At 49.6% G+C, this 13,764-nt stretch overlaps 1 protein-coding gene across 2 annotated transcripts in view; it reads right to left on the reverse strand.

Moving 5' to 3' along the window:
• Nucleotides 1–13,764, reverse strand: part of CRMP1 (collapsin response mediator protein 1) — a 71,660-nt gene that overhangs the window by 11,753 nt on the left and 46,143 nt on the right. For both annotated transcript variants that reach the window (XM_017887093.1, XM_017887094.1), the window contains exons 7-11: nucleotides 10,495–10,563; nucleotides 8,741–8,861; nucleotides 6,937–7,093; nucleotides 4,153–4,294; nucleotides 3,304–3,474 (exon numbers count right to left, since the gene is read on the reverse strand). In XM_017887093.1, the coding sequence (XP_017742582.1) occupies nucleotides 3,304–3,474; nucleotides 4,153–4,294; nucleotides 6,937–7,093; nucleotides 8,741–8,861; nucleotides 10,495–10,563 (660 nt within the window). The remainder of the gene's footprint in view (nucleotides 1–3,303; nucleotides 3,475–4,152; nucleotides 4,295–6,936; nucleotides 7,094–8,740; nucleotides 8,862–10,494; nucleotides 10,564–13,764) is intronic.

The raw sequence follows: 13,764 nt of genomic DNA on the forward strand, positions 1-13,764 counted from the left end.
AGTGATGATTGTAGAACCTCTCAAAATACTAAAAGCCACTCCATTGGACACTTTGAAAAGGGGACCTTTTAGGGATTTGAATTATATTTTTTTTTTTTTTTTTTTTTTTTTTGAGGCGGAGTCTCGCTCTGTCGCCCGGGCTGGAGTGCAGTGGCCGGATCTCAGCTCACTGCAAGCTCCACCTCCCGGGTTTACGCCATTCTCCTGCCTCAGCCTCCCGAGTAGCTGGGACTACAGGCGCCCGCCACCTCGCCCGGCTAGTTTTTTTGTATTTTTAGTAGAGACGGGGTTTCACCGTGTTCGCCAGGATGGTCTCGATCTCCTGACCTCGTGATCCGCCCGTCTCGGCCTCCCAAAGTGCTGGGATTACAGGCTTGAGCCACCGCGCCCGGCCGTGAATTATATCTTGATAAGAAAGTTTAAAACATCCAGATAGTCTATGATATACAAACATGTATGCACACCCATGACGTGGCACTTTGACGTGAATGTTTTCCACAACGATAGGAAAGAATAAAAGGTGTGTTTTATAGAAAAGTAGATCTAAAATCTAATCACTGGTCAGTATTCAAGAAATGATCTCTTCATTGTTAAAAGTATTTTTTTAAACATATAAAAACAAAACTAACCTCTAACAACATTTCTCAATCCCTGTTCTGAAAAAAATTGCAATGACGTGGATGGCATTGCTTTGGACAAAGAAAATGAAACAGACAAAATCCTTTGGTCAAACCACTTCACGGTGTCCTCAATTGCCCTCTTGTTGCTCTGAAAAGAATTCAAATCTTGCCTCACGCAGAGAAGGGATGCTTCCCCGAGTTTAACCCGAAGACAATTACCTATTGTTATGGGTTGAATCGTGCTCCCAAAAAAAGATATGTTGAAGTCCTAACCCCCATGACCTCAAAATATGACCTTATTTGGAAACAGAGATTTTGCAGGTGTAATTAGTTAAGATGAGGTCACACTGGGGGGTGGTGGGCCCAACAAGCAATGACTGGCATCCTTAAAAAGAGAAGACACAGCAGAGAAGGCCACGCAATGACAGAGGCAGAGATGTAAGGGATGCCTTACACGCTGTGGAACCAAGTATTGCTGGGGACGTCAGACACTAAAAGAGTGGCCTGGAAGGGATCTGTTCCCAGAGCCTTCAGAGAGAGCGTGGCCTAGCCAACACCTTGGTTTCAACTTCTATCCTCCATAACTTTAAGAGACAAAATTTCTTTTGTTTAAACCACCCAGCCTGTGGCACTTTGTAACAGCATCCAAGGAAACTTACGCACATATCCTCTGTCTGCCCATTTTCTCATTTATTAATAACAATATACCTAACTTAGAAGATCCTGAGGATTAAATGAGATGATGCATGGAGAATGCTAAGCACGGAGTAACTACAAAACAGTATTTGGCTGGATTGTGATGATAATCCAGGAGTGCCCACTCCTAAGCATGGAATCTGGTGTGGCCCCTGATCCCACACTGAAATAGTAAGACAATCCCAGCTCCGTCTACTCCTTTCTGGGTCCTTTGCTGCTGACCTTTGACTGGCTAACTCAGACATTCACATTCCTTTCTAGATGAGGATCACCTTACGAAGCAAGGGGCAGCTCCCACAGCCAGATGGCAGTGGGAGTGCACACCCTCTGCTATGGTCGGAATATCCCCTCAAAATTCAACTGGACATTTAATTGCCATTGCACTATTATTAAAATGTGAGATCATTAAGAGCTGATGAGGTCATGAAGGCTCTGCCCTCATTAATGGGTTCATGCTATTATCACAGGAGTGAGTGAGTTATTGTGAGACTGGGCTTGTTATAAAAGTGAATTCAGCGTCCTCTTGATATTTGTTTCACACGTGTCCTCTCTTGTCCTTCTGCCCTCCTCCATGGGATAACTCAGCAAGAAGGCCTTTGCCAGATGCCGGCATTTTCATATTGAAATTCCCAGCCTCCAGAACCGTGAGCCAAATAAATTTATTTTCTTTATAAATTACCCAGTCTGTGGTATCTATTACAGTAGCACAGTACACTCCACACCCTAACTCCTAACACGTGTGCACATGCATACACACGGAGTTACAGAGCCATTTTCACATGAACTAAGACATGGTTGAGGCCAAGACACCCTCTCACTGACAGGACCCCCTCCCACTGCCTCTCCTATGTGCACAGACCCCAAGCAGTGTGTACACATATGAAATAATTCATGATAACAAATAGCAGAATTGCATGCCCTGCTGGACTGTACATGTGAGTGGCATAAACCTTTCTCCATGAGAAGATGATCTCAGGCACCCTGTTCCCTGGAGATGGGGACTGTGGGAAGCAAGTAGTGTTACCAGGGAGCATTGTGTATTGTAAGAATGACCTGGATTGGTGAGCCGGACAAGGTCAGTAAGCAGCTAAGACCTCTGCTTCTGCAGGCCATGTCTCTTGCAGCCAAGTGGATACTCCAGGGCCATGCCCATGAGCTGCTACAAGTGTTTCCTGTGGCTTTCTTATGAAACTTCCTTGTGCCTGGCGTCCTGTCCCCATACCTGTGGTCTCCTTCTCCAGTATGTAAGCCCAGGGACTATGGGAACACCCACTGCGGCTCCATCACGGTGTGTATATGCCCTGCTTCTGGCCTGTGTCCTTGCACAGACTCCAGTGAGCCAGGGACCACTGTGGCCTCTTGGGTCTGTGCGTGTAATTGTTAATTCAGACCCAAGGCCACTGTTGGCCATGCACAAGGGTGTTAAAGCAAACCCTTCAGGGAGGCACAGGTGTCTTCTGCCATCTCTGCATGCACCCTTTCTGTGCATGCATCTTTGGTAGGTTGCTGGATGAGTGGAGAAATCAAAAGCATATAAGATACAAAGCAGAAATGGCCCATAATGATGGGCATGGAATGTGAAAAAGTGTGCACTTTCGGGCCAACCTTTTCCTGTCTATTAGCAGCCAGCCACAAAACTGAGTGGGAGTTTTCTAATATACCAAATAAAATCCTTTCTAGCTTGATAATTAAATTGAGAACCTTAGACCTAATACTTTCCCTCGCTGAGCCCTGAAGCTTACACATTAGAAGCAGTATCAGATGGCTGGCAACGCGTGCATCCATGAGCAGGAGCAGAGAGAGGCAGAGACAGAAGGAGAAGCAGCTTAACTGAGGCTGCTCAAATCCCTCCTCCCAATCTCTCCAGTCAGGCTCTATATCAGATCACATTCTAGGTGGAAAATTCATAAATCATTTTAATCAGTCTTTTAAAATGATTACAGTGAAGAATCACTTATATCAGCAGCACAAATAGGCCAGGACTTACCGACTTGTGACTTTTGGCTGTTATGGTCTTCACCTTGTCGGGGTCCCAGATGACCACGTCAGCGTCCGAACCCACGGCAATCCGCCCTTTCCTTGGGTACAGGTTAAAGATCTTGGCTGCATTGGTGCTGGTGACAGCGACAAACTGGTTCTCATCCATTTTGCCAGTAGCCTAAAGGCAAGACCCACAGATGAGAAGAACCTCTCATAATGGGGCCAGGAGGAGGGGCGGCTGGGCACAAATGGAAGCCTGCCAGCTGGAGTCCTTGCAAGGCTTGGAATTCTCTCCTCTCCCAGCTAAAAACGTACCATTGTCAAGAACCCCAAAGGGCCCAGCCTCATCAGAGAGGACATTTAATTAACCACACAGAGGTATGTTGACACAAAAGCCACGATGACATCTTGTCCATGTCACCAGGCCCAAGTTTAACAGAAGATAAAAACCTTTGGTTTCAGGTCAGTGATCAGAGTGAGACCCAGCTCTTCCTCTGCAACAAGAAATCTCTCTCTACCCACTCCACACCCCAACTCCTAACACGTGTGCACGTGCATACACACGGAGTTACAGAGCCATTTTCACAGGAAACAAAGACGTGGTTGAGAAACAAAACAAAACATTTTTCAATCTTTATATAAAGCACAAGGGTGACATCCGCGAATGCAGAGGCCTCTCCCGAACTTGAGCTACTTTCTCACAAGTTACGCGTTCCCTCCTGCGCCCTCCTAGTATATGTGCTTCTGCCTTCATGTAAGAAGGGAACCTTTAAGAACCCAGCGTGCGTAATGCATTGGCTTTCACAGGGCAGGTAGGGTGTTTCCCGAATGCTCCTGAGAACAGAGCCAGCCTTACCACCGCCTTGTCCCAGACGACGGTCATCCGCTCCTCTATCCCGTTGACACCCTCGGGGATGAGGGTGAAGTTGTCCTTGCCCACCGCCTTCTGGGCAGTGCTGTAGGGACAGTGGCCGCTGCCTGTGACCTGCAAGTCCCCACTGGCAAGGATAAAACAAGGTAGAGTTCAGACCTTATTTCATTTTGAAGGCAAATCCCGACTTCAGACAGGTACATGCAGTACAGCCAGTGAATGAATGAATAGATAAGGAAGCCAGTGGGCAAAAGAGAAACTCCAGCGTGTGCCTGCACGTCTCCCAAGTCCCAGGGACATCACTGGCCCCATGCTCTGCATGTTACAAAGCGAAGAATGTGTGCTGACATTTGTCTTCTTGACACAAGGCAGTTGGCACAAGGGCTGGCCGGTGTGTTTGTGCTGTGCTTGCAGAACAAACACTATTCACTGGTTATAGCAAAGGGGCACAAGTTCACTGGGATTTACCCTTTCATCCCCTGGTGGTTCAAAAACTGTTTCAAAAACATATACTCTTTGATATATCAGGTGCCCTGAGCTGAACACCTAAGACAGTAAAATGAATGGAACAGGCTGAGTGTGGTGGCTCACACCTGTAATCCCAGCACTTTGGGAGACCATGGCGGGTGGATCACCTGAGGTCAGGAGTTCGAGACCAGCCTGACCAACACGGCAAAACCTTGTCTCTACTAAAAAAAAAAAAAAAAAAAAAAAAAAAAATTAGCCAGGCATGGTGGTGGGCCCCTGTAATCCCAGCTACTCAAGAGGCTGAGGCAGGAGAATTGCTTGAACCCAGGAGGTGGAGGTTGCAGTGAGCCGAGATTTCGCCATTGCACTCCAGCCTGGGCAACAAGAGCAAAACTCAGTCTCAAAAAATAAAATAAAATAAAATAAAATATAACATAACATAACATAACATAACATAAAATAAAATAAATAAAATATAAAAACGAATGGACCATTATTTGTGGTTCTAAATGAAGGGTGAAGAGGGTGAGGCTGTCCTCCAATCCAGAGGCCCAGGAAATGTTAGCCATTACCTAGATGCAGAGGAATGTATTTAGAAGTTATCTTCACTCATTTATTCAACAAAATTGTGTTGCATGCTTCCTATGTGCCTGGTACAATTTAAGGCATAGGGAGTGTGTCTGAACCGAAAGGGAGAGCTTCTGCATGTATCAGCTCTACTGAGGGACGGAGGAGACTGGCAATAAGCAGAGGCAAACGGGGCACATGGGCACTGTCAGAGCGAGTGTCAGGGATTCAACTGAAGCAGGTGGGGTGAGGTGTGCTGGGGACAGGCTGGGGATGCCATTATCAGGAAGATAATCAGAAAATAACATCACTGAGAAGGAGCCTTCCAGCAAAGATCTGAAGGAAGTCACAGAGCAAACCAAGTGGTGTCTAAGAAAGAGAGAACTAGCCAGGGGTTCCCATGAGTGGAAAGGCCCCGAGGCAGGGTCCTGCCTGGGGTTCAGGGTCAGCATGAAGCCGGGACTAGACCAAGGGAGCCAAGGGCAGAGGAGGCCCAGGGAGGGAGGTTGGTCAGGGCATGTGCGCCGGATTGAGTTCTGCCTTGTGGGACGCTGTGGGGACTTGGGTTTCACTGGGAGAGGAATTACTGGTTCCGAGCAGAGGGGTGTTTAATCTAATCTAGGTTCTAAATGTCTGAGAGCAGACTGTGATGGGTAGCAGGGGGGTGGGCCTGCGTGGAAACAGAAAGGCTTGGTAGGAAGCCAGGGAGGATGGTGGCCTGAGCCAGGATGGCCACAGCAGACAAGTGAGGCGTTGTCAGACTCCAGGGCCTCTGGTCCGTGTTCCTGACATTTCCTGAGATGGGCAAGACTGCGGGGGTAGCAGCTTTATGGGGGAAGAGCTGCAGTTCTCTGTAAACGTGAGTTGCCCACCAGACATCGGACTGCAGATGTGGAGTAAGTCCTTGGCTATGCCAGTCAAGGATTTCTGTATCATCAGGGGGACAGTGATTTCCACGTGGGTGCACACTGCTGTCCCCTCCTCCAAGGTTCCTTCTGCCAAGAAGCCCTGTCTTATCCTCCCCTATTGGGCAAACTCTTACTCATCCCCAAGCTTTAGTCTCGATGCCACCTCCTCCGGAAAGCCTTCTGCAAACCTCCCGGTGGGTTCTAAGCATGCATCTTCGCTTCCAGAGCGGCCTGGACACTTAGGCTTGCTGTGTGGCCTTGCTATTGCTAAGTGTTCACCCCTCGTGGTGGCTAACAGAAGGGAAGGGGCTGAGGTGCTGGGCTCCACGGTGTGCGTGCACCACAGCAGGTGCGCTGCAGGCAGCAGCGGCCACTTCTGGAGCCCTCGGCTCCAGGTCCTTTTCCTGCACTGTCTCATAGGCAGCTCTGCCACAGGTACTGTCTGCTCCCACTTTGAGTAAAATGAGGGGGACCAGGAGATGTTACGGGTGATGTCCCAGGTCCAGGGTGACACAGCCTTGTCTCCATCCCTAATCCTGAGTGCTTCCCAATACACCATGGTGCCTGCCACAGAGCAGGTGCTTAACAGTAGGTTGGCTCAACAGGAGGAGGTCAATAGATGTGAATGGAACAGTCACTGGATGCCATAGATCTTCAGGTCCCTGAAGGCCTGTTGTAAGCCCCACAAGCACTGTCCTTTCAGAGCACGGGGCAGAGCCTCCTCTATAATCACGAGTCCAAACCAGCCTGCGGATTCCCACCATTAACTCTCTGCCTCCAAAGGCCCCAGCTGCCTCCCCCAGCCCCACATTCTCACAGGTCTCACCAGGCCAGCAGGGAGGTCAAGTAGTCCGGCGTGGTGGGGTCCGGGCTCAGGGGAGGGGAGGTCACGAACGCCGCAGCCTTGGCCCAGTTCTTGCTCCAGTAATGGGTGCCATCGGTCCCCAGGCTGGCAGCAATGGGCTCGCCAAAAACTAGGGGCCCTTGGGAGGGGCAAACACAAACAAGCCTGGTTAAAAGCAAATACTCTCTTGAGGCAGATGTCAAAGGCACAAAATTGGAAGACTGTAGAGGGAGAACGGGGCTGGCTGAAGGCCGGAACACTGGCCACCGTTCTCGCAGGCATCACTGCCTGCACCACAGGGACCTTGGGTGTCAGACCCAGTTCCATCACATTGTCCAAACCCCGCCAAGTGCTCCATGGAGCAGACGGCAGCTGACTCACCCAGCAACCTTGTGGATATGGCTGTTGCTTTTAGGGTTTGGACATTATTATGTCCTTTTATAGATTCGTAAGCCAAGGCACGGAGCCACGATTTGCTGTCTCGGTTTGGTTCTACTGGAAGCAGATCTTAGGAATCTAGTTCAAGCGTCTTATTTGGGAGGCGATTCCAGGAAACACTGGCTGGGGATTGAGGAAGTGACATAAGGCAGGGAAAGTAGCCAATAAAGGGAGATTTCTCATCGAGGCACAGCGGAGGGCCTTGGCACTCAGTCCTGCTCGGGAATACGCCTCGGGGTTGTCCCACCCCAGGGGAAAGCGAGTTGGATGTGTTTCTATCAGCCCAGGGCCGGAGGGCGGCTTCCGGAGTACCAGCTTCCCAGAAGTTCCCGCTTGCCTTTCATGGAGTGGGCCAGGCGGGCTTCTTCCAGAAAAGCCTGCAGGCGGAAGCTGGGGCTCCCAGGAAAGATCTTTGCATTAGGGACCAAGGGCAAGAGATGTGGCCCGAGAGACCCTGCTGCCCTCACCCGAGGCCACCTGCTGCCCAGCAGGAGAGGCGGCTGTGAGCTCTGCCCTGTTCTAGGGCAGCCCATCAAGCAGCGCTCTCTGCAGTGAGGCAGGTGCTCTACGTCACAGCTGCCCAAACAGCAACCACTGGCCACATGTGGCTCTTAAGCTGGTGTGGCTGGTGCCACTGAGGAACTAACTTGTTCATTTTATTTAACATTACTTAATTTAAATTTAAATAGCCATGTGTGGCTAGTGACCACCTTATGGCTTCCTGTGGCTCCAGAACCTGCCTGCTTACCCACTCCCGGCTGGTACTGCTTCCAGATTTCTGTAACCTCTCTGAGCCCGGGTCTCCTTATCTTCAAAATGGGGCTAGTTTCAGGCAAGCTGTGCTGTTCTGTTCTAGCCTCTACTTGTCAGTTTGCCCTTAAAAACACTGAAACAACGTGTGTGGGGTCCACGGCTGCTCTGTCCAATAAGGCAGTCCTGAGCCACATGTGGCCACCAATAACCTGAGGCTGTGGTTAGTCTGAACTGAGTTGTGTACATGTAAAATACACACGGAATTTTGAAGAGAGTACAGAAAACATCATGCAAAATAGTAATGATTTTTACATTGATGACATGCTGAATATTTGGATCCATTAGATTAAACATAATATATGATTAAAATTCTCTTTCAATGGAGCTGAACTTAATCAAGGTGAATGTCCTAGGGTCCTAGGATCATTGGGACCAAAGAATTCCAGCCACCATCCTTGTGTCAGGAGCATCCCCCCTCCACCCCTCCCTCCTCAGACAGAACTCTGTCTGAGTTCGGGAGGGAGTGAACTTGAACCTGCAGGACACCCCCTTCCAGGCCCCAGCTGCCCTAGAAGGCCCAGGGCCGGCTGCATACCTTTCTTCCTGGCCAGAGCGATGATGTCGGCTGCACTCTTGCTCATGACCTTGGTGATGTACACAGGGCAGTTGATCCGGCCCGCAATGGTGATGGCCCGGAACACCGCCTCGGCCTCCAGCTGAACACGGCACACACAGTGTCACAGGAGGGAAGGCTGGGGCACAGCTACCACCCATCTCCATTTTCCTTAACTAAATGTGGTCAGAAGGGAAATCTGCTCCATCGAATGAGAAGGACATACGGAGTCCAACGGCGCTTGACAGTGCCCCTGCTCTCCGGGGCAGAGCACTGGTCTCACGCTGGGATACAGCTGCAACATCCAAGCGCTATACAACTTTATACCACTGCCTCCCTGTTCCATCCTGACCTCACTACGGGCCAGGAACACACAGCTCGTGGCCATCCCTGGGCCATGGAGCTCATGAAGAGCACTGGGTGGGATCTCAAACTCCTCAGAACATGGAACCTGTCCACTCACGTCTGTGTCCCCTGTGTCCAGCAGACACCAGGCCCAGGGCACGGGCCCAGGAGACTCAGTAATGACCTGATGAAGGCATCAGAAAATGTCCTCAACTTGGCCAGGCACGGTGGCTCACACCTGTAATCCCAGCACTTTGGGAGGCCAAGATGGATGGATCACTTGAGGTCAGAAATTTGAGACCAGACTGGCCAACATGGTGAAACCCAGTCTCTATTCATGAGATCAGAAGATTAAGACCATCCTGGCTAACATGGTGAAATGTCATGTCTACTAAAAATACAAAAAGTTAGCTGGGCGTGGTGGTGGGCACCTGTAGTCCCAGCTACTTGGGAGGCTGAGGCAGGAGAATGGCGTGAACCTGGGAGGTGGAGCTTGCAGTGAGCTGAGATCGTGCCACTGCACTCCAGCCTGGGCGACAGAGCGAGACTCCATCCCAAAAAAAAGACAGAAAGAAAGAAAGAAAGAAAACACACAAATTAGCTAGGTGTGGTGGCACAGGCCTGTGCCTAGTAGTCCTAGCTACTTGTGGGCTAAGGTAGGAGAATCACTTGAACCCAAGAAGCAGAGGCTGCAGCAGTGAACCGAGATCATACCACTGCATTCTAGCCTGGGCAACAGGGAGAGACTCCATCTCAAAAAAAAAAAAAAAGGAAAGGAAAGAAAGAAAGTAAAAAGAAAGTGTCCTCAACTCAAACGATGGCTTCCAGGGTGCCCACTCCATTCCATGCCGGATCAGTTGCCTTCCTCCTTCCATGCTCCCTGCGGGTGTGTGCACATGCACACACACCCACTCACACACTCACACACTAACATACACATACACACTCTCACACACACACACTCACACACAAACACACACATACACACAGATACACAGAGCCACTCCAGGGGAAGTCATCCTTGTTCGAGGCTTGGGAGCAGTGCAGGCAGTGGGAGTTGTCTCCTGGGTGCTGGGCTTGGGCATGCGGCTCCACTTTCCTATCATCCACTATGCAAAGTCCTCCGTGAGAATCCGTATCCACTTGGGACACTGAAGCACCCACGGGGCCTTGGAGTGAAGTTCCAGGACCCTGGGAGAGGCAGCACCTCTTCCTGGTTTCTCTAGCCAGCAGCCCCTAGGGTTCCCGGGGAAGGCAATATGGTTTGGGATGGTCTGGGAGAGGACATGGGAAGGAGCCGGGTCCTGGCTGAGCTGTTCCAGCTGGAATAGCATCAAGGTGAGTGCTCAGTGGTGAGTGTCAGAGTCATGCCTGAGTTCGGGAGTCCTTACCTCTTCAGGTCTGCTCAGGGCATGGCCCTCAGGACCCGTGATGCCCATGTCTAGGATCCGCTTTTGTTCCTACAAGACAAGAACAAATGAGTCAGTGATTAGAGGATGCCAGAGCTGGGAGAAGTGACTCCTCCAAACCCCTGGTTAGACAGAGGGGACAGGTGGGTCCCAAAAAGGTGAGTGGCTTGCACCAGGTTAACAGCATGCTGGGTGGGGGCAGTGAACTGTGTCCCCTCCACTACACACCCATCCACCTTCCCCTTTGCAGCCCTGCATGGCTCCATCTGCACCTGCTTTATATTGAATCTCCCAGGATCAATGAGAGGCAGCAGGATTAGAAGACACGCGCTTCCAAGACCACCCACCACCCTCTCAATCTCGGAGTCTCCCTGCAGGGCTCTCCTCTGGGAAGAAACATAGTGTTTGGGTACAACATGGATATCTTCAACTAGGAATCCTACTCTAGTCTTTGACATTGAAATCAAAGATCCCAAAACTGGGAGTCCAGATCCAGAACAGCCTCCTCTGTGACTTTGGGCAGGTTGGTCAAGCTCTCTGAGCCTCAGTCTTCTCTCCTGTACACTACGGATAACAGTGCTTGTATTGCAGAGTGGCTGTGCTGATCAGATGAGCGAGCATACGAAACATGCTCAGCACAAAACCTGGAGCTGAGCGAGCGCTCGCTCATGAATCAGCAGCCGGCTCTCATCTCTACTTCAGCTGCCTCTTCTTGGCATCTTTCTGGCAGGAAACCACTACCTCAAACTTATCATATAACCTTGAAATGGCTCCCTGAGCTGATGGCCCAGATTCAGATCCATCTGGCCCAAAGTTGCTTTGTCCCAGGAACACTTTAATTTCTAAAAAAAAAAAAAAAAAAAAATGTTTGACATTGCCCAGATGCCAGCTGTGCTATTGCTAATTTTAACTTCCTCAGTGTGTGTGTCATTGTTCTTGGACATAACCCCGTCATGAACCCCGGGCCCCATCAACCATGAAAGGAAATCACAATTTCAACTGTGCGTCTGTGGTTATTACGCTCGAGGCTGTTACAAGAATATAAATGGGAAACCATTTCAAAGTCTAACAGCTGGGTAGATTTAAGTAAACAATGGAATAATTTCAGCTACTGAAGACGCTGTTTACAAAGCATTTTTAGAAAATGTTTACAAAAGGATTTTAGAATACCGAGAAATCCCTATGTGAAATTGTTTAGATGTCAGTTACTATTCTGGAAGGAAAGAGGAAGTAAGGAGGGGGAGGGCAGGGGAGGGAAGGGGAATAGAGAGAAGGGGAGGAAGGGAAGAAAGGCAGGAGGGAGGGAGAAGAGGGGAAGAAGGGAGGATGAAAGATGACATAATGAGGAAAAACAAAAAGGAGAATAGGATTTCTAGTCGAAATAATGGACTACACATATGCATTTGTTTCACTGCCTTCCAAAACACACTGAAGTCACAACAGAAAGAGATACACAGGAACCAAGAAAATACAGAGAAGACCACAGGAACAAAATGTTGAAAGCTGGAAAGCGGATGTCCAAAAGACGTGCTGCAGCTGGCACAGCGAAATCTCTGCTGGCAGTGAGGGCAGTGAGGAGAGCCAAGCCCCTGATGTGCCACTCAGGAGCTGGGGGCTGTAGGCTGGGCCTCTCCCACACTGGTGGGGGCACCAGTGCACGTTGGAAAACTGTGTAGTAGTAACCACTAAAGCTGAATCTACACACACCCAGCCATTCCTCTCTTAGGTATATACCAGCGAAAGATGTGAACCTATGTTTAATAAAAGGCTGAACAAGAGCGGAGCAAGAACAAGCACAGAAGCCTCACGCATCACGGTCCCAAATGTGAAACTATCCAAATATCCAACAACTGGAGAATACACTGTGCAGATTCGTGCAGTGGAATTCTACACGGTGATGAAACAGAAAAAGCTAGTGCTACGCCTGGCCAAAGGATGGATCTCACATGCCTCGGATTGAGCAAATGGACCCAGACATAAGAGAGTGTATGCTGTATGGTTCCATTTTTAGAAAGTTTAAAATCAGCTAAGATCTGTGTGGCAGCAACTTCTAAGATGACTCCCAGTGATCCTGCCTCCTGCTTTTGAAGACCCTGCGGGGTCCCCTCCCCTGGAGTATGGGCTGGACCCAGCACCTTGCTTCTGATGAGCAGAACAAGACAAAAGGGTTGGGTTGTCACTCCCAAGGTCAGGTTACAGAGACTCTGACTGCCGACCTGCTCACCTATTGCTCTTTGGTTAATCTGCTCTGAAGGAAGCCGCCTCGCTGGGGCTGCCCATGTGCAAGGAACTGAGGGAGGCCTCTGGCCAGCAGCCAGCAAAGAACAGACCATCACATTAGCCTGACAGCTAACAAGGAGCTAAATCCAGAAATACACCACCTACAAGAGGCTGGATGCAAACCCTGCACGAGTTGAGCCTTGAGATGCTCACCGCCCCACCTGCCACTCACTATGGCCTGTGAGACCCTCAGCCAGAAAGAGCTGAGCTGCACCTGGAGTCCGGACCCACAGGACCATGAGATAATTTGCTTTAAGATGCTATGTTTTGAAGTAATTTGTTATGCAATCATGGATGACTAGTATAGGTTTTGTTACCAGAAGTAGGGTGTTACCATAAAAGATATCTAAGTATATGGAAGAGGCTCTGGAACCAGGCAGCAAATGAATTCTGAAACAGCATTTTAAATAGCCTTGAATGGACTCTAAGAAGAAATAGGGCCTCTGAGGACATTGCCAGTGAGTCCTCACAGGGGGCAAGAAGGAGGCATCAACAGTCTTGGGATGAAACCAAGGATGTGACTCTACAGTCCCTTGGTAAGAACTCAGAAAGGTGAGGGGTGGTGCCTCCCAGTGTTATCAGTCACAGTAAAGAGATTCTTTAAATAGGAACCCTCTAGGCTGGGTACGGTGGCTCATACCTATAATCCCAGCACTTTGGGAGGCTGAGGCAGGCAGATCACTTGAGGTCAGGAGTTCGAGACCAGCTTGGCCAACATGGTGAAACCCCATCTCTACTAAAAATACAAAAATTAGCCAGGCGTGGTGGCGCATGCCTACAGTCCCAGCTACTCGGGAGGCTAAGGCACAAGAATCAGTTGAACCCAGGAGATGGGGGCTGCAATGAGCCAAGATTGCACCACTGCACTCCAACCTGGGTGACAGAATGAGACTAAGTCTCAAAAAAATTAAAAAATACATTTTTTTAAAGAGACATTTCAAAGAGATGAAGGCTATGCTTGTGGACCGTCTC

Source organism: Rhinopithecus bieti, unplaced genomic scaffold (assembly GCF_001698545.2).
Source record: "Rhinopithecus bieti isolate Rb0 unplaced genomic scaffold, ASM169854v2 scaffold_16601, whole genome shotgun sequence".
NCBI lineage: Eukaryota > Metazoa > Chordata > Mammalia > Primates > Cercopithecidae > Rhinopithecus > Rhinopithecus bieti.